Consider the following 20866-nt stretch of genomic DNA (forward strand, 5'->3'; position numbering starts at 1 on the left):
TCTCAGCAGCCTTTGACACCTCTGAACCCACACCAATCGTCTGCAGAGTCCCTCAAGGCTCATCACTCAGCCCCACCCTCTTCAACATCTACATGTCCCTTCTATGCCTACGACGTGTAACTCATCTTCTTCCTTTCTGAAAACTCCACCGCCGCCGGCACCAGCTTCCACCAATACATGACCAGCCATGCCAAATGGATGAGTGATAACTGCCTCAAGTTCAACACAGACAAGGCAGAAGTTTTGATCTTTGGCAGCTACAGCTCCCCCTGGGATGCCTCCTGGTGGCCCATAGAACTGGGGCCCACTCCAACCCCAGCTGAGCACACCAGGAACCTCAGTATCATGCTGTACAGCAAACTAACCATGAGGTCCCAAGTCAACGCAGTGTCATCCTCATGCAAAACGCGAGACGCACCATCACCCAAGCCCTTGTCACCAGGTTAATGGACTATGGAACACCCTCTACGTGGGAATCGAGGCCCACCTAGTTCAAAGACTACAGACCACCCAGAATACTGCAGCAAGACTCATCCTGGATCTCCCTTGTCGCACCCAGTCCACCTCCCACCTCAAAAAACTCCACTGGCTCCTGGTTCAGAAGAGATGCCAGATCATGCTCCTCACCCACGCGTTAAAGGCCCTGCATGGCTACGGACCCTCCTACATTAACCACCGCCTGAAATTTCACAAATCCTGCAGACAATTCAACTCCGCCTCCCTCGTCCTGGTCAGTACCCTCCGCATACAGCACAGCAGAGCAGGAGGACGCTCCTCACACCACTCAGCCAAAGCCTGGGATGGCCTCCTCCCTCCCTACTCTACATTAGTTCCATAGGATGCTGAAAACCTGGCTCTTTGATTGAGACCCTGGACTCTGCCAATGCCTGGATACCCTCCTGGGTGACAAGTCGCGCTCTACAAGTTGGCTGATTTATTTTGATTGATTGTGGCGGTTGCAGCTCATCTATGGAGATCAAGGGTGCCCATTTTTCCCCATCTCGACAACTGGCTGTTGAAGGCAAGCTCACCTCCAGACTATGGTGGAACTCCTACACTCGCTGGAGTTCACTATAGGTGTTCCAGAGTCACTCCTGACTCCATCTCATGTGTTCCATTTTATCAGAGCTGTTCTGAGCATAGTGCAGTTTCACGTATACCCCGTTGAACTGCGAGTCCAGGATATTCAGGCTATGATACTGATGTTTCAGCCTCTATCCTGTATTTCAGTGAGACTGACTCTGAGGTTGCTGGGCCTCATAGCCTCCTGCATCCTGCTTGTGACACATGCCCGCTGGCATATGTGGGTTCTGCAGTGGAACCTGAAGTTCCAAAGGGTGCATCAGGGGAGTCTCTCTGCTATGGTCCAGATATTGGAGGGAACTGCAAAGGATCTGCAATGGTGGCTATCAAGTCCTGATTGGGTCAGCCGCAGACTCCTCTGCCTTCCCCAAGTAGATCTGACAGTAGTGTCAGATGCGTCATTCCTGGGATGGGGCAGTCATCTGGGTGAGGTGGAGATCAGAGGCCTCTGGTCTCCGGTAGAATTCGGACTCCAACTCAACCTTTTGGAGCACTGAGTGATCCGACTGGCCTTGAAAGCCTTTTTACCCTCCATCAAGGGAAGGCTAGTGCAGGTGTTCAGACAACAGGACTGTTTGGCTTGAAATTATTTCACTGGCCCACTTCCAGGGAGATATTTCTTGGGTACCTATTCTAAGGTACGGAATCTGCGGCTAGAACTCTCTATCGGATGAACATGATACTTACCTTTGGTAACCCCTTATCTGGTAGAGACACTGTCTAGCTTTAGATTCCTTACTGACCCACCCTCCCTGCTCTGCAAGCAGATTTCTAGGGACAGAGTTTTTCCTCTTTAAGTGCCGTAGTTTTCCACACCAATGATCAGTGTTCTTCATGGCTCCATTCTCCTGGGGTGCAAAGTCACAAAAAGAAACTGACGTCAGTGCGCTAGGTGGCACCTATATTGGCACCTCACTTCCAGCACGAGCGACGCCATGCAGAACCGAATGAAGCCACCAACCTGCACACACAGGTACTTCTCACAAGAAATCTCCAGATCCAGTCTGATGCCTGGAGACAACTCTAATGTAAGGGATGTCTCTCTACCAGATGAGGCGTTTCCAAAGGGTAAGTAACTTGTTCATTTTGACTGGTGGGGCAAAAAAAGAAAGATGACCGTGGCAGGGATAAATCTTGTACGACCTGAAGTCACTAAATATCTGGTGAGACAGGATAACTATTCTTCGCCAGAGGCTCAAATAAAGACTCCTGCGTGTTGCTGTTTTGTTCCATAGAGGAGCAGCTTTCTGCTGTCGACTCTCTGATTGATTCGATGAGCCTAGTAGAAGATGATGGCGAATCTGTTGAAGATCTATTCAAGCCTAGCAAAATCCCCAACCCTCAATTCCAGAGGTTGTTTCAGGTAAGGCTTGAATGGCTGCTTTTTGTTTGTCTATTCTGTGCTGTTTGGAGTAATTTATGTATTGTGTTGTGAATGAGTCGTATCACGTATGTCTATCTGACATAGAATTTTGACTTTAATTTCAGTAACACTGTCACACTTTTACACTCAGTCTCATCTGAGGAAGAACCTGCAGTAGAAAAATGTAGCCTGTCTATCGGCGATGTTTGGTTTAGATATTTGCGTTAATGTTGTGCTTTCACTTCTGCAATGCCCCCTCCGGCTGCTTTTGTGGAAGATTCTGAAATTAATTGTAGTCTCCTATCCCTTTTTATTGATTTATTCAGTTGGTTTTGTTTTGGTTTGCTGCCAAACAATGAATTTTCTTTGGTCCTGCCACTATTTACTAGTCATTTTTTGAGCCTTGCAGACACATCTTGCTGCTAGAGCACATACATCAGCAAAGAATTTAAATTGAAGGATGTGAAAACCTAAGTACCAGGCTCAACATCTTAAATCTTATTCTATCCCTTACTGCCAATGTTGATGTGTCACGATTTACGACTGGTGAAAAGAGCTTCACAGTTACTATTTGTTACTGCTCTGCTAGTAGTGCAACTCAAGAGTTTTGCAAGATCTGCATTTCCTCCACATTAGTTTAGCATATCCTCACATGAAGGATAGTCTGTTAATCCAGTCTTGCTCCTTCTATCATCATGACATCTGTGCCTACACTCTTGTGGAACACAAAAGGTTGAATCCTATTCAGGTAGTTCCAAACGGTAATAGTGCTCGAGATTAAGTAGATGACTTGATCATAACCTTTAGTTACAAGCTATGGGTTAGTTATGAGCTGTGAATCTGGTGTGCCTCCCACGTTCTTCACCTTGTTGCTTTCAGTGTTTCATCAAGTAAGAATCATAGATATATCTTCCTAACTTTATCGTGCAGTGCATCAGAAATAATCAGCATAAGTGGTGGTTTTGAGTCATTCAGACTCAAGTAGTTGCTATCCATCCGCATCAAAAACACTTCTACCATTCTTCTGTCTTCATCTGGGTCTGCCAGAACAATTTTTAAAATTTAGAAGCATGTGATGTACTTCTTAAGTAGATGTCGCCTAACCTATCTGTCCGAGGTGCAGAGGTTTCAAAGACATACACAAGGGGAGGTTTGAAAGCCCTCCCCCCCCCCTCCGGACCTGCAAAACAAAGCTTTTAAAAACAATATACAAAATGGCAGATTGTACGGTAGACATCACTTTGGTTGAAAGATACGATTCTACAGTCTGTCTTTTGAAAAGGTCGATTTGGGCAGCGAACTCACAAAAAAAGTACAACAAAAAAAACCACATTCGCACTTTCAGTTCACATTTCGTTCAGAACACCTTTGTAACAAGTATATCTTAAATATTCCATCTATGCAGCACTCACTATTAAAATGCACCCATAGACTCTAGGGAGGCATCCAAAGCACCCCCACCCCTCCATCCCTGTCTTTCTGGCCCAGGTATGCTTCATGCCCACTGCCTTAAGGATTACAGATCCCCTCCCTTCAAGCATAAGACATTGCTAGGTTCAGGCTTGTATAAGTGACTTTGTACCAAACCGTTGTCCAGAGATCTTTGTCGTTGCACGTGTCATATCAGGATATCTTCAGTATGCTGCTAGGAAGTGCTGTACGCAGAAACCCAAATTAGAGGGGAGTAGGCTGGCTCTGGGAAGCATTGCCTACCTGCGATTTGTTACCCACAGTTCTGGGCCACAAATGGAAGGAGCACCATTACTTTTTTAAAGCAACACGCTAGAGTTTGGCATCTGCAACCCTGCCCAAAGAACAAGGTTCTGTTTCACCTGTAGGTTTCCTTTAGTTCAGTAAAGTTTCATGGTGCTGAATACCCAGATAATCTCAACAGGACACCTAACTTATAAATTGAATAGATGGGTTTTACTAGTTTCCATTAGTGGAGCAATAAAGTTTCACTGTGCAGAAAGAGGAGGATAATTCCATGTTGTTGCTCTTGAAATAGATAATAGAAATAGCTGAGCAAATCTTAAAAGAGCTTACAAACTTGTGCCACTTAAATGTAGTGGCCAGAAAAAGCTGGAGAAGAACCAGAATGGACATTTTTGTGGCCATTAACTCTGGATCGTAAAGGCAGCCAGTGTCGCTGTCGTAGACTAGGGGAAAAGATGGACTGCTTTAGGGGTGCAGCTAATGAGCTGGCGACTGTATCCTGCACCAACTGAAGGCGGCTAAGATATTTTCAGGAGAAGCTGGATAAATAGCATTGCCATAGTCCATTCATAATTAAACGAGTATTAATCACAGGACTATGAAAATGCGTTTCAAAGAAAGGAAAGATGGAGCTCAGCATTTCAAATAAAAAAACAGGAGTTAATTACTTTACTACCTCAGTACACAGGATACATTTGAATCAAAGTAAATGCCCAATCTACAGACTGAAGAAACAAGAGTAGAAGGCGGTGCCATAACAGAAGGTCATTGAAGGTCTCTAACAGATCTTGAACCTCTCAATCTCCCAGCACCAGTGAAACATAAACCATCTGCCAAAGTGGAGGATGACTGCATGGTACGTGATCATAAAAAGATCACGTTTCATTGGCATACATGGGAAATCTGCCCCCACAACGATTAACTGGGCCACAAGCAATATTGTAACAAAGCTTGAGGGGGTCCCCATGCAAAGAACATGGAGGACCCCCAACCTCTCCACTCTGTCAGGAGCTCTCAGGCCAGTGGCCTGCCACCCGTATTCAGTGTACTGTGCTGAGGCGGCCCCCTGGAGCGCACCGTGGGGGAGTTTGTTACTCCACCGGCCACAGGATGCATATAGATTTTAAATAACAGGGTGAGAGTATCGGCACTTGAGGGACACCACAACTGAGAGCTTTGGTTTTACACCTACATGGGGCACATATTTGTTCAAAAGGAAATTAGCCAGTTAAGCACTGCTCTTTTGATGACTGTATTGGTGATTCTGGTGGTGATGATGGCGTGGTTGATGGAGTTGAAGACAGGAGGTATGTCTAAAAGGACCTGCGCCCTGACACCACCAGAATCCACCTGTCTCCACGAGTCATCAAGTACAGATACCACGACTAGCTTCATACTTTTTCCAGGGCGAAAACCGATTGAAAGGAATGTTGTTCCAAGTAACTGTGGAGGAACTTGGCCAATAAGGTAAAGGTGAATTGGCTCTAAAATTGTTTAAAGCCCAAGGGGAGAGCTCTAGAATATTTATTTGTATTTATTTCTTTTTTTTACGATAAGCTTAACAACATCTGTCTTCTAGCTATAGAGAGTGTTCTTGACACAAGAGAACTATTGAAGACATATGTGAGCTTTGAATAGAGGTTTCATGGTATGCAACTAATTAGCAGAGGAAAGGTCTTAAGGGAGAGCCTGAAATTCTTAATGATTTTCAGGACTGTGCCATTTAGAACATCATAAACCTGAAACATAAATAGAGACACTGTGCAGTGCCGGGAGGAATCGGGGCTATACATGCTAGGATGTGTTTTCAGTGACAGATAATAATTTGCAGATAGAGGAGAGGAAGGTCATATAGAGGAAATAAACAGATATTGTAAGCTGATGAAGGGGTTTGCAGTCGGTCCAGCTCAAAACAAAAAATTGTAAAGGGAACACGACTGGAGGCGCCTTGTGTTGGTGAACCTGAGATTGACGTAAATGTTATTGCGTACTGTGAGCATAGTGTTCGCCAGAGAATCCTTTTTTTCACGGACTTCAAGGCAGGAAGAATACTTTATATTTTTTTTAAAGTAAAACGCAATTGTAACTTCGTTGCCATACCTTGCTAATCCTAGAGTTAAATACTAGGAAGAATTACGTGCGGAAATGAAGCACATGGTAATGGAGCGTTAAACCTGACCATCTGGGTGTGCTTACACCATCTATGCGCATGGTAGTTTGTGGTGGCAAGCCTGTGTTGCGGGGGATGGCTTACTTGAGAGGTGTTGGTCCCTGGCTACTTGCTATATACCAGTATGGTTAATAATAGCTTCTCTTTACACAGTGTAAATGATTGATTTATTAACATGGAGTTCCATGACCATTTTAATGTTCTTTGTTCAATAATCTTACTATGTGTATATGTTTTTAATATGTGAATATTCTAATAAAAATCTGCAGTCTCCAAATGTTGAATGTAAAAGCCTGTCCGGATAAATAACAAAATATGATTTCTTACTAAAACTTCTCATGAGGGTGACAAGTAGATAAAAAGAGGTCCAATTCCTCACTAATGAAGATCTGCAAAGCTGCCTCTGGTTTGTCTAGCATAGTATCACAACTAACTTCCAGGAGCAGTTCCAGTCCCTCAAATCTGAGATGGTAGAAGGAACAAAGGACATAAAATTAGAGAGCCTGCAATTGAGGAACAGACTAATCCTCAGGGAAGGTTGTCTTTATACCATGGACATAACAGCAAAATATTGCATGTATTCATATTCTAAAATTCAATGCCATGTTGGTAGGGCCCTGAGAAAACATTTTCTAAAATTCCAGGAGGCAATGTTGAAAGCTCTCACTAAGGTCCGTGCAAGTTTATCATTTAGTCCAGTGGTTCTCAACCTGTGGTCCGGGGACCCCTGGGGGTCTGTGAAGCCTCCTCAGGGGGTCTGCGACTGCTTAGAAATGTATATAATATTAGCAGATTGGGTCCCCAGCTTTCAGTAATGACTCAGTGGAGGGGTCCCCGGATTACAATAATGATTCAGTGGGGGTCCTCGGGCTCCAGTATTGATAGAGTGGGGGTCCACAGAAGTCAAAAGGTTGGGAACAACTGATTTAGTCAAAGTGACTACCTTTATCACTAAACCCAAATGGAATCTCCATTTGGGTTTAGTGATATAGTATAATAAGTTCACGTTTTTGACAGATTAAGTGTATTGTCAGTGTATATTGCTTTTTCTTGACTGGATGGAAAGGTCAAGGCCCCGCCGAAGTTTGAGAAATTTATAATTCAGGGTTGCAATATGATAACCCTAACTTCCATTCTCAATTAATACTGAAGTCACCTGTTCTCACATGGTGCACATATAAAACTTTGGTAACCCAGGAAACTGTAGCCACAGCTCCCGCCAAAGTCCCATGGTGATCTGGTTGAATGGAAACAACTGCCTGTGTTAATAAACACTAGATGACCCTTTTGAAAGCTCCAGCCAAATGAAGGTATTCCATTGTTACCAGAGTTGTAAAGTGAATTGAGTCAGGTTGTGACTCTCGTGAACCCAGAAGTGGTGCCTCCATATGCTGAAAACGGACTTACTTTGTCAAGGTTCGGTCACCGAGTTTCATACCTGGAGTATCAGCTCCAGACTGCCTAGGAACAGCCTCTGACATCTCCGAGGCTGTTTAACCTCTTGGCTGCCAGGCCTTTCCCCCTCAGGTGCCAGACCGTTTTTTGGCTATTTGGGGCAGTTTGCGCTTAGGCCTTCATAACTTTTTGTCCACATAAGCTACCCACGCCGAATTTGTGCCTTTTTTTCCCAACATCCTAGGGATTCTAGAGGTACCCAGAGTTTGTGGGTTCCCCTGAAGGAGACCAAGAAATTAGCCAAAATACAGCGAAAAGTTAGTTTTTTAAAAAAACAAATGGGAAAAAAGGGCTGCAGAAGAAGGCTTGTGGTTTTTTTCCCTGAAAATGGCATCAACAAAGGGTTTGTGATGCTAAAATCACCATCTTCCCAGCTTTCAGGAACAGGCAGACTTGAATCAGAAAACCCAATATTTCAACACAATTTCTGGCATTTTACTGGGACATACCCCATTTTTACGATTTTTGTGCTTTCAGCCTCCTTCCAGTTAGTGACAGAAATGGCTGTGAAACCAATGCTGGATCCCAGACAGCTAAACATTTCTGAAAAGTAGACAACATTCTGAATTCGACAAGGGGTAATTTGTGTAGATCCTACAAGGGTTATCTACTGAAAATAACAGCTGAAATAAAAAGAAAATTGAAATTGAGGTAAAAAAACAGCCATTTTTTTCCACGTTTTACTCTGTACCTTTTTCCTGCGATGTCAGATTTTTGAAAGCAATATACTGTTACATCTGCTGGACTCTTCTGATTGCGTGGATATATAGGGCTTGTAGGTTCATCAAGAACCCTATGTACCCAGAGACAATAAATGAGCTGGACCTTGCGGTGGGTTTTCATTCTATTCTGGGTATACAGCAATTCATCTGCTGAAATATAAAGAGTGAATAATAGGCATCAAGAAAACCTTTATATTTCCAAAATGGCCACAAAATAAGGTGTTGAGAAGCAGTGGTTATTTGCACATCTCTGAATTCCGGGGTGCCCATGCTAGCATGTGAATTATAGGGCATTTTTCAAATAGACATATTTTTTTTACACACTGTCTTACATTTGGAAGGAAAAAAAGTAGAGAAAGACAAGGGTCAATAACACTTGTTTTGCTATTCTGTGTTCCCCCAAGTCTCCTGATAAAAATGGTACCTCACTTGCGTGGGTAGGCCTAATGTTCGCGACAGGAAACACAACATGAACACATCATATTTTTACATTGAAATCTGACATGTTTTTGGCAAAGTGCCTAGCTTTAGATTTTGGCCTCTAGCTCAACTGGCACTTAGGGAAACCTACCAAACCTGCGCATTTTTTTAAAACTAGACACCTAGGGTAATCCAAGATGGGGTGACTTGTGGGGCTCTGACCAGGTTCTGTTACCCAGAATCCTTTGCAAACCTCAAAATTTGGCCAAAAAAACACCTTTTCCTCTCATTTCAGTGACAGAAAGTTCTGGAATCTGAGAGGAGCCACAGATGTCCTTCCACCCAGCGTTCCACCAAGTCTCCTGATAAAAATAGTACCTCACTTGGGTGGGTAGGCCTAGCACCCGCGACAGGAAATGCCCCAAAACACAACGTGGACACATCAAAATGATCAAATGCAAAACTACCTGTTTTTGCGGGGGTACACCTGTGTTTTTGTTCCTGGGCTCAGCAACCATCTAGGGAAACATACCAAACCCAGACATTTCTGAAAACTAGACACCCAGGGGAGTCCAGGGAGGTATGACTTGCATGGATCCCCCAATGTTTTCTTACCCAGATGTTAGTTTTCAGATGTGTCTAGGTCTTGTGGACTTTTCTACATGGCAGCGTCCCACAGTCCAAAAAGTGCAGCCCTCACCATTCCAAGTGGGACGATTTTGAGAGTTAGCCAAGCTCTCATGGCCAAATGTAAAACCAAAACCCAAAATAATCAAATGTCCTCTTGCTTGCCGTGGGATAAGATGTTTTAGTGTGTGGGGGAGAGCTGAAAAACTGTTACCCCCTTCAGTTGGGGTGGGGGCATTACTAGGCCCACACTGGTTGGTGGCCACCACCCCACTATTGTTTTTTTTTTTTTATTTTATTCCATGGCATCTAGTAGACTTTCTGCCCCCCGGGGTGTGGATCGGGTGTTAATTGCTCCATCTGCCCACTGGTGGGCAGAACAACTTTGGCCCCATTTATTTGGAGTGGGGGTTTGGCCATACCCCCACACTCTTATTTTGAAAATAAATCTTCCCTGGTCTCTGGTGAGATTTCTGCCCCCTCTGGGGGCAGATGTGCCTTCCAAAAATCCCTGGTGCCTAAGGGTTTTCTGCCACCAGAGGGGGCAGAAATGGCCCAAAAATATTTTGCGCCCCCAGGGAGCGGCCCTTGCCCAAGGGGCTGCTCCCCTTATGCGTAAGTATATATATAAAAAATAAAAAAAATCCCTAGTGTCTAGTGGTTTCTGCCTCCTAAGGGGTCGCTCCCTACACATAAAAAAATATATATATATATATGTTCGATGGCATGTGTAGCTGCAGATACACATGCTGTGCACTGTCCGCCATCTTGTGTTGGGCTCGGAGTGTTACAAGTTGTTTTTCTTCGAAGAAGTCTTTTCGAGTCACGAGACCGAGGGACTCCTCCCATTTCGATTCCATTGCGCATGGGCGTCGACTCCATCTTAGATTGGTTTTTTTCCGCCATCGGGTTCGGACGTGTTCCTTTTCGCTCCGTGTTTCGGGTCGGAAAGTTAGTTAGAATCTCGGAAAAAATCGTCTGTATTGTTTGCGTTCGGTATCGGGTTAGTTAGAACAAATCGACACCGAATTTTGAAGAGCTCCGGTGGCCCTTCGGGGTTTTTTCGATCCCCCGTCGGGGCCTGGTCGGCCCGGCCACGTGCGACTTCAAGGCTGATGGAACGGACCCCATTCTGCTTCTGCCCAAAATGCCATAACAAGTATCCGTATACGGATCAGCATCTGGTCTGTAACTTGTGCTTGTCCCCCGAGCACAAGGAGGATACTTGTGAAGCCTGTCGAGCGTTTCGGTCGAGGAAGACGCTGAGAGACCGAAGAGCCAGGAGACTACAAATGCCGTCCACGCCGACAGGTCAAGAACGTTTCGAGGACGAAGAAGAAGCTTTCTCCATCCACGAGTCGGATTCTGAAGAACTCGACGCCGAAGAAACAACCAAAACCGTGAGTAAGACGTCGAAAATCAAGACTCACGAGAAGTCCACAAAAGCCCAGGGGACGCCACCGCCAACAGGCCATGGCTTAATCCGAAAACTAGGTGACCGATCCAAGGCACCGAAAAAGGGCATGCTGGTGTCAAAGTCATCCGACTCCGGTCGAGATACCGCCACACAGCAACCTTGGAGCCGAGACAGCGGCTCCGAGAAACTTCGGCACAGAGACAGCAGCACCGAAGAATTTCGGCACCGAGACACCATGCCGAAAACAAAGAAGGTTTCTTCGGAGCCTAAAAAGACTTCCGAAAAGGTTTCGGTTCCGAAACATCCAGCCTCGGAGCCGAAAACTAGTTCCTATACAGAGGAACAAGGATTAACCTCCCAATTACATAGATTTGGAGAGGAGCTTCAAGCTGTAGAGCCTGACTACACGCAAAGAAGGCTTCATATTCATGAGGACACAGGGAAGATAACCACTCTTCCCCCAATCAGGATAAAAAGGAAACTTGCCTTTCAACAAGGGGACAAGCAACCACAGGCAAAGGTGGCAAAGAAAACAACCCCACCACCTTCCCCACCACCATCAACACATGCATCACCAGCAACAACTCCACCACTGATGCACTCACCAGCTCATACCACAATGAGTCAGGATGATCCCGATGCATGGGACCTTTACGATGCTCCAATGTCTGACAACAGCCCAGACTCCTATCCTACAAAACCCTCACCACCTGAGGACAGTACATCCTACACACAGGTGGTCGCAAGGGCAGCCGAATTTCACAACGTCACCTTACATTCTGAACCAATTGAGGATGACTTTCTCTTTAACACCCTATCCTCCACCCATAGCCAGTACCAAAGCCTTCCCATGCTCCCAGGAATGCTAAGACATTCAAAACAAATATTTCAGGATCCAGTTAAAGGCAGAGCCATAACTCCAAGGGTGGAGAAAAAGTACAAGCCACCGCCAACAGATCCAATCTATATTAAAACACAACTAACACCAGACTCAGTAGTTGTCGGGGCAGCTCGTAAGAGAGCCAACTCTCATACCTCAGGGGACGCACCACCTCCAGACAAGGAGAGCCGCAAATTTGATGCTGCGGGAAAAAGGGTTGCAGCACAAGCAGCAAATCAATGGCGTATTGCCAATTCACAAGCACTTTTGGCAAGATACGACAGAGCTCATTGGGATGAAATGCAACATTTCATCGAACATTTACCCAAGGAGTTCCAAAAAAGAGCGCAACAGGTGGTGGAAGAGGGACAAAGTATCTCAAATAATCAGATACGGTCTTCCATGGATGCAGCAGATACAGCTGCAAGGACAATAAACACTGCAATCACAATACGAAGGCACGCATGGCTGCGCACTTCAGGGTTCAAGCCGGAAATCCAACAAGATGTGCTCAATATGCCATTTAATGAACAGCAATTGTTTGGGCCGGAGGTAGACACTGCCATTGAGAAACTCAAAAAAGACACTGATACAGCCAAAGCCATGGGCGCACTCTACTCCCTGCAGAGCAGAGGCACATTTCGGAAAACACCTTTTCGGGGAGAATTTCGAGGTCAACCCACAGAAACCACAACCTCACAAACAAGGCCTACTTATCAGGGTCAATATCAGAGGGGAGGTTTTCGGGGGCAATATAGAGGGGGCCAATTCCCAAGAAATCGAGGAAAATTCCAAGGCCCCAAAACTCCTCAAAATAAACAGTGACTCACAAGTCACACAACCCCATCACATAACACCTGTGGGGGGGAAGACTAAGCCAATTTTACAAACTTTGGGAGGAAATAACAACAGACACTTGGGTCTTAGCAATTATCCAGCATGGTTATTGCATAGAATTTCTCCAATTCCCTCCAAACGTCCCACCGAAAACACACAATATGTCAAAACAACATATAGATCTTCTAGGACTAGAAGTTCAAGCATTGCTACAAAAGGACGCAATAGAATTAGTACCAAATCTACAAAAAAACACAGGAGTTTACTCACTGTACTTTCTAATACCCAAAAAGGACAAAACTCTGAGACCAATACTAGATCTCAGAACACTAAATACCTACATCAAATCAGACCACTTTCACATGGTCACGTTACAAGACGTAATCCCACTGCTCAAACAGCAAGACTACATGACAACACTAGACCTAAAAGATGCGTATTTCCATATACCAATACATCCTTCACACAGGAAATACCTAAGGTTCTTATTCCAAGGAATACATTACCAATTCAAAGTGCTGCCATTCGGAATAACAACTGCGCCAAGAGTTTTTACAAAATGCCTGGCAGTAGTAGCTGCACATATCAGAAGGCAGCAAATACATGTGTTCCCGTACTTAGACGACTGGTTAATCAAAACCAACACGCTAAGACAGTGTTCACAGCACACAAAATATGTCATACAGACCCTTCACAGGCTAGGTTTCTCCATCAACTACGCGAAATCACACCTTTTGCCGTGTCAAACACAGCAATACTTAGGAGTGACAATCAACACAGCAAAAGGGATTGCCACTCCAAGTCCACAAAGGGTTCAAACATTTCACAAGGTAATACAGGCCATGTATCCAACACAAAAGATACAAGTCAAAATGGTAATGAAACTCCTGGGCATGATGTCTTCATGCATAGCCATTGTCCCAAACGCAAGATTGCACATGCGGCCCTTACAACAGTGCCTAGCATCACAATGGTCACAAGCACAGGGTCAACTTCTAGATCTGGTGTTGATAGACCGCCAAACATACATCTCGCTTCTATGGTGGAACAGTACAAATTTAAACCGAGGGCGGCCTTTCCAAGACCCAGTGCCACAATACGTCATAACGACGGATGCTTCCATGACAGGGTGGGGAGCACACCTCAATCAACACAGCATCCATGGACAATGGGACATACATCAGAGGCAGTTTCACATAAATCACTTAGAACTACTGGCAGTATTTCTAGCGCTGAAAGCATTTCAACCCATAATAACCCAAAAATACATTCTTGTCAAAACAGACAACATGACAACAATGTATTATCTAAACAAACAAGGAGGGACACACTCGACACAGTTGTGCCTCCTAACACAAAAAATATGGCATTGGGCGATTCACAACCACATTCGCCTAATAGCACAATTTATTCCAGGGATTCAGAACCAGTTGGCAGACAATCTCTCTCGAGATCACCAACAAACCCACGAATGGGAAATTCACCCCCAAATACTAAACAATTACTTTCAAATTTGGGGAACACCTCAAACAGATCTATTTGCAACAAAGGAAAACTCAAAATGCCAAAACTTCGCATCCTTGTACCCACAAGATCAATCCCAAGGCAATGCTCTATGGATGAACTGGTCAGGGATATTTGCGTACGCTTTTCCCCCTCTCCTTCCATATCTAGTAAACAGGTTGAGTCAAAACAAACTCAAACTCATACTAATAGCACCAACATGGGCAAGGCAACCTTGGTACACAACACAACTAGACCTTTCAGTAGTACCTCATGTCAAACTACCCAACAGACCAGATCTGTTAACACAACACAAACAACAGATCAGACATCCAAATCCAGCATCTTTGAATCTAGCAATTTGGCTCCTGAAATCCTAGAATTCGGACACTTAGACCTCAAACAAGAATGTATGGAGGTCATAAGACAAGCTAGGAAACCTACCACTAGACACTGCTATGCAAATAAGTGGAAAGGATTTGTGTATTACTGCCATAATAATCAAATTCAGCCATTACACGCATCTCCAAAAGATATAGTGGGATATTTACTACATTTGCAAAAATCAAATTTAGCTTTCTCTTCCATAAAGATACATCTCACCGCAATATCAGCTTACCTGCAAATTGCTCATTCAACTTCACTATTTAGAATACCAGTCATTAAAGCGTTTATGGAAGGCCTAAAGAGAATTATACCACCAAGAACACCACCTGTTCCTTCATGGAACCTCAACATTGTCTTAACAAGACTCATGGGTCCACCTTTCGAGCCCATGCATTCTTGTGAGATGCAATACTTAACGTGGAAAGTTGCATTTTTGATTGCCATCACATCTCTAAGAAGAGTGAGTGAGATTCAAGCATTTACCATACAAGAACCATTTATTCAAATACATAAAAATAAAATAGTTCTAAGGACAAATCCAAAATGTTTACCAAAGATTATCTCACCGTTCCACTTAAATCAAACAGTAGAATTACCAGTGTTCTTCCCACAGCCAAATTCTGTAGCTGAAAGAGCACTACATACATTAGACATCAAAAGAGCACTAATGTACTACATTGACAGAACAAAACTAATTAGAAAATCAAAACAACTATTTATTGCCTTTCAAAAACCTCATACAGGAAAACCAATTTAAAAACAAGGCATTGCTAGGTGGATAGTTAAGTGTATTCAAACCTGCTATCTTAAAGCAAAGAGAGAGCTGCCTATTACACCAAAGGCACACTCAACCAGAAAGAAAGGTGCTACCATGGCCTTTCTAGGAAATATTCCAATGAACGAAATATGTAAGGCAGCAACATGGTCTTCGCCTCATACATTTACTAAGCACTACTGTGTAGACGTGTTATCTGCACAACAAGCCACAGTAGGTCAAGCTGTACTAAGAACTTTATTTCAAACTACTTCCACTCCTACAGGCTGAACCACCGCTTTTGGGGAGATAACTGCTTACTAGTCTATGCACAGCATGTGTATCTGCAGCTACACATGCCATCGAACTGAAAATGTCACTTACCCAGTGTACATCTGTTCGTGGCATTAGTCGCTGCAGATTCACATGCGCCCACCCGCCTCCTTGGGAGCCTGTAGCCGTTTAGAAGTAGATCTTGAACATTTGTACATTTGTGAACATATTACTTTAACCTTTATTATGTACATACGTATTCATTCCATTGCATGGGCACTATTACTAACATACACAACTCCTACCTCACCCTCTGCGGGGAAAACAATCTAAGATGGAGTCGACGCCCAGGCGCAATGGAATCGAAATGGGAGGAGTCCCTCGGTCTCGTGACTCGAAAAGACTTCTTCGAAGAAAAACAACTTGTAACACTCCGAGCCCAACACCAGATGGCGGACTGTGCACAGCATGTGAATCTGCAGCGACTAATGCCACGAACAGATGTACACTGGGTAAGTGACATTTTCCATATTATCCCTAGTGTCTAGGGGTTTTCTGTCACCCCTCCCATCCAGGGGGCAGATAGGCCTAATTATATTAGGCTGATCTGCCCCCATGGGGGGCAGAAATGGTCTAAAAATAATATGCCCCCCCTAGGGAGCGACCCTTGCCCAAGGGCCCGGTCCCTTTATTGATATTCCCTTAAAAAAAAAAAAAAAACACAATCCCCCGGTGTCTAGTGGGCATTTCTGCTGACCGATCGCATTGCGATCAGGCAGCAGAAATGCTGTAAGAGACAAGAAAGGAAAGGAAAGGAAAGGTCTTTCCTTTAATTTCTTGTCTCTCCCGCCCCACCTCCCGGTTGGAAGAGAAATGCAAAAGCATTTCTCTTTCGGGATCGCACTGGAAGCATGCGTCCGGCGCGATCCGAGGTGACGTCTGATGATGTCAGTGCGCAAATCGCGAGCTGACCTCATCAGACGTCACTTTGGGGGGGGAGGGGGGTAGGCGACCATTCCCCCCGTGGGCCGGGTGCAGGACGAGCTGGTCTCGTCCCAGGCACACGAGAACTGTGTGCCTGGGACGAGACCAGAGCACCTGCGGCACCCAAGGGGTTAAGAGGCCGCAGGCGGCTGGTTGTGCGGCGGGTGACATGCATGTCACTACGACCCCCGCAGTGATTCATGGGAAATGTAGTCCAGTGGAGTTATTACCAAATGCAGTCAGGCGCTTTTGATGCCGCAGCGTTGTCTATTCCTTTGAATTTAATTCTTTATAATCAGACTTTCTGAAGTGTTCATATTCTATATGGACTTCATTGTAATATTTTGCGTGAAGCATCCACCCAATAGTGCTTATGACTTTAAAAGTGCTACGCCTTACGTGTTGAATCTTATGCAACGCTGTGATGTTTGGGCATGAGTATCAAAACTTCTTGCCATTATTTTAAATGATTTTTAGATGTTCATGTTCAAATTGTTGCACAAAGGGGTACTACCTTGTAGAAACTAATTGGATACCGTGGGCTAATCAACAAAAGTGGCAGAGGCACTTATAGTATGTGGTAATGAAATCACTATACCTATTGGGAGGGAACTCAATTCAGGATTCACTCAGGACATTCGTTCATCTTATCATGGTATTCGTCTGAATTAAAATGGATCATGAGAAGTACTCCAATATCAGAGTTTAATTAGAGTACTGCACTGACGTGTATGTTAGAGGCAGATATGAAAGATTCATGGGAAGAGCTTGATTTGAAAGGTACATAAGACAGGTGCACATGGTAAGAGCTTGCACTATAGACATCTTTTTGCAGTTCGTTGTGTCCGGGAGTTTTCTTAGTTAAGACTTGTACTCATACTTGACAGTTTGTAAAGAGACACCTGGAAAGTCCTTGTACTACAGAAATCCTCTTCCAGTTAGCTGGGTCCAGGGGATTTCATCATTAAGACCTGTACTCAGACTTGACAATCTGTAAATCCATCTCTGTTCATCTTTAAAAAGTTGTTGTTCTGTAGCAATTTGTAGTTTCTCAGTAAAATATCATGTGAAGTCATTTTCGGAATGGCCTGTGGTCACAAAATAGCACGTAAGTTCAGTGACTTTCCTTTTGCACCTGAAAGTACTCCTCTGTTCATTGCTAAGTATTCTGATTTTCCTCGTTGTCATACATGTATATTTTAGACCACAGGGGCAGATCAGTATACATACACAGTTGGTACTATCGCAATTTGTGTGGCGTTTGAGGACCCATGGTGTTCTTAGGCCAAGATCCAGTCCCTGTGCTGGTTTTGTGCATGAACACACATCGCAGTGACTGTATGGGAAATGGCCTACAACCAGGGGGAGTTTACATAATGTGTGTATCGTTGGATCTGGGGTTCTGGGTGCTCGGTTTCTTTGCTTTTGCGTGGACTATGATCCCTTAAAGACTTACCTTTTTTATATGCAAATAGAGGTTTTTCAAAATCTAGTGGTTCCACATTTAGAATCCTCTAATTTCTCTAAATAAATCTCTTTTTATCTGACTAGAATGTGTGCCAAAAGTGGTGACACACATCATGTGCTCATTTTTTTGTTTTTCAAAGGTTTGTAGTAATAGATCCCTGGAATAATTGCAAGCTCTCTTTCTGGTTTCTTTGATTAAATGGTCTAGATACAGTTTTGCCTTTAGTTTGTTCGATAGAAATTTAGCGTGTTTGTCATAATCACTTCTGTCTGTACAGTTACTGTGTAGTCTCAGAAACTGTTCTACTGGTAGATTGTCCTTCAGTGCTTTTCGATAAAAACTGTCATACCTTAGAGGGTTATTGCAGTCAGTTGCTTTCTAATAGTTCAGGTGAGACCAATAGGCCTCACTATAATGCATGGAGTACATGCGTGCACAGGCAGTGACAGTTTGACAGCCCTGAGGAAGGCCCCAGACCCGGATGGGCTCTTGGCGAGGGCCGAAACATGTTGGCGCAATAAAAGTTTTTGGGGGACACTAATTCCCTTAAAAAACAGATTTATTTTTGTTATCTATACCCATGGAACTCTCAAATAAAAGGAACTCCTAAGGCTATACCAGGAGGTTTTCTTTAACAGTTTCCTTTATTCTGGAACCCTGTTTCTATCCAGTAAGATACTTTATTGAAGAACTCCCAATTCTGGTTGACTCCGCCTTGGTGGTATCATCCTAACGGTTTGGATAGACACCAATAATGAAGCATGCCACTACAAGTGGGTGAGTTGTCTATTTCAATTATTTTGAGACACTAGAGGTAACCCTTAATAGTGGTTCCTTCCATTTATTCTTACCCCCCTTTTTTGCAAGCGTAGTTGCCATTTTGTTTATCAGAGCTCGTAAATTCCCTGCTTGCAGAAAAAGTGGGAGTTTGTCATTTAGTTTAAAAATGTTCCCTTGGAGGATTATTTTGCATTCCTTCTTAAATTGCATGCATTTGCAGACTTTTCTAGAAGTTAACAAGCAGCCGCCTTGAGCATTAAGAATCCAGAGGGAAAGTGCAGCACTGTTGTCACCTGGCCTCTCTTAGGTGAAAGCTCAATTGATCCCTTTTCTCAAGTAAGATGGAGCATAGACATCATAGGAATTAGATTTGGGCAAACTTATACAGAACCTGATCATGTTTGTATTTGATTCATAAACATCAGAAAGCTGACTGCCAACTCCTCTCAAATGTCTTGAAAGATTTAAAAGTGTTTGTGGTTTTATTTGAAGTCTTTTTGTACCTTTAAAAGTGCAAAGGAATTGGTAACACACCTTGACAGTAACCCGTTAGCTGTTGGGCCTTCAACAATTTTCCTATTTTTCGTGCTTTTAACCTACTGCCAGTTTGTGGTGGAAGCCAATGTAAAAACTATATATTTCTGAAAAATTGGCAAAATTCAGAATTCAGCAAGGGGTCGAATGTGTAGATATCTCAAGGTTTTCCCAAAGAAACTAAGTGGACCCGGGGTACCCAGAGCCAACAACTGACCTGCACCGTAAAATCATTTTTCATTGTTTACTGAATATAGACCAATTTATGTGGTGAAAAATGTAGAGTGAAAAATAGGTATCATTGTAACGCATGTATTTCTGAAATGGGCACAAGATATGGAATTTAGGAACAGTGATTATTTGTACATCTCTGAATTTGTGGGTACGCGTAGGAATATGATTTAGAGGGTATTTTTCAAAATGTCTTCTAATTTACACACTGGCTAACATTTGGAAGGCTTATATGCAGCAAGATTGTAATGGTAATAACAAATATCCAACTATTCTATGCTCCCAAATGTCTTTTGATAAAAATGGTACCTCATGTGTGGATAGCCCTCATGCTTGTGACAGGAAATGCCCAAAAACGCAACATTGATACATCACATTTTTCCATTCAAAACTGACCTTTTTTTTTTTTTTTTTTGCAAAGTGGGTGGCTGTGGACTTTGGACCTTAGCTGAGCTAGCATGTAGGGAAACCTAGCAAATATGTACACCTTTGAAAACTAGGCAGGATGGGGTGACTCCCCAAAAACCTCAAGCTATGAATAAAAAATACAAACATTCCTCACATTTCTGTGATCGAAAGTTCTGGAATATGTGGGGGGCAACATACTTCCTTCCACCCAGCGTTCTCCTAAGTCTTCTGGTAAAAATGGTACCTCACATGTGAGGGTAGACCTAGTGCCCAAGACAGGAGACGGCCCAAACACAACATGGATACATCATATTTTTCCACTCAAAACTGATCATTATTTTTGCAGTGTGGTAGCTGTGGATTTTAGGTCCTAGTTCAGCTGGCACCTAGGGATACATAGCAAACCTGTACATTTTTTAAAACTAGAGGAATCCAGGATGGAGTATCCTTTGTGGCTCTCACCAGGTAGTTTTTTCCCAGAATACCTTGCAAACCTCAAACTTTGACAAAAAACACATTTTCCTCCCATTTCTGTAATAGAAAGTTCTGGAATCTGTAGGGAGCCGCAAACTTACCCAGCATTCCTCTAAGTCTTCCAATTAAAAACAGTACCTCACTTGTGTGGGTAGGCCTAGAGCCCAAGACAGGAAACAGCCCTGCAAGCAATCACATTTTCCCACTCTTGCAAAGTGGGTAGCTGTGGATTTTGGGCCCTAACTCAGCCGGCACCAAGGGAAACCCAGAAAACCTCCAAATTTTTTAAAACTAGACACCTGGGTGAATTCAGGATGGTGTGGCTTGCGTGAATCCTATGAGGTTTATTTTACCCACAAAGCCCTGCAAACCTCAAACTT

At 43.7% G+C, this 20866-nt stretch overlaps 1 protein-coding gene across 1 annotated transcript in view; it reads left to right on the plus strand.

Annotated features, from left to right (window-relative positions):
- The window catches only part of XRCC5 (X-ray repair cross complementing 5), a 490394-nt gene that overhangs the window by 199432 nt on the left and 270096 nt on the right, over positions 1 to 20866 (plus strand). The window contains exon 13 of the mRNA XM_069227051.1: positions 2319 to 2446. Within this exon, the coding sequence (XP_069083152.1) occupies positions 2319 to 2446 (128 nt within the window). The remainder of the gene's footprint in view (positions 1 to 2318; positions 2447 to 20866) is intronic.

The sequence above is a fragment of the Pleurodeles waltl genome, chromosome 3_2, assembly GCF_031143425.1.
Source record: "Pleurodeles waltl isolate 20211129_DDA chromosome 3_2, aPleWal1.hap1.20221129, whole genome shotgun sequence".
Lineage (NCBI taxonomy): Eukaryota > Metazoa > Chordata > Amphibia > Caudata > Salamandridae > Pleurodeles > Pleurodeles waltl.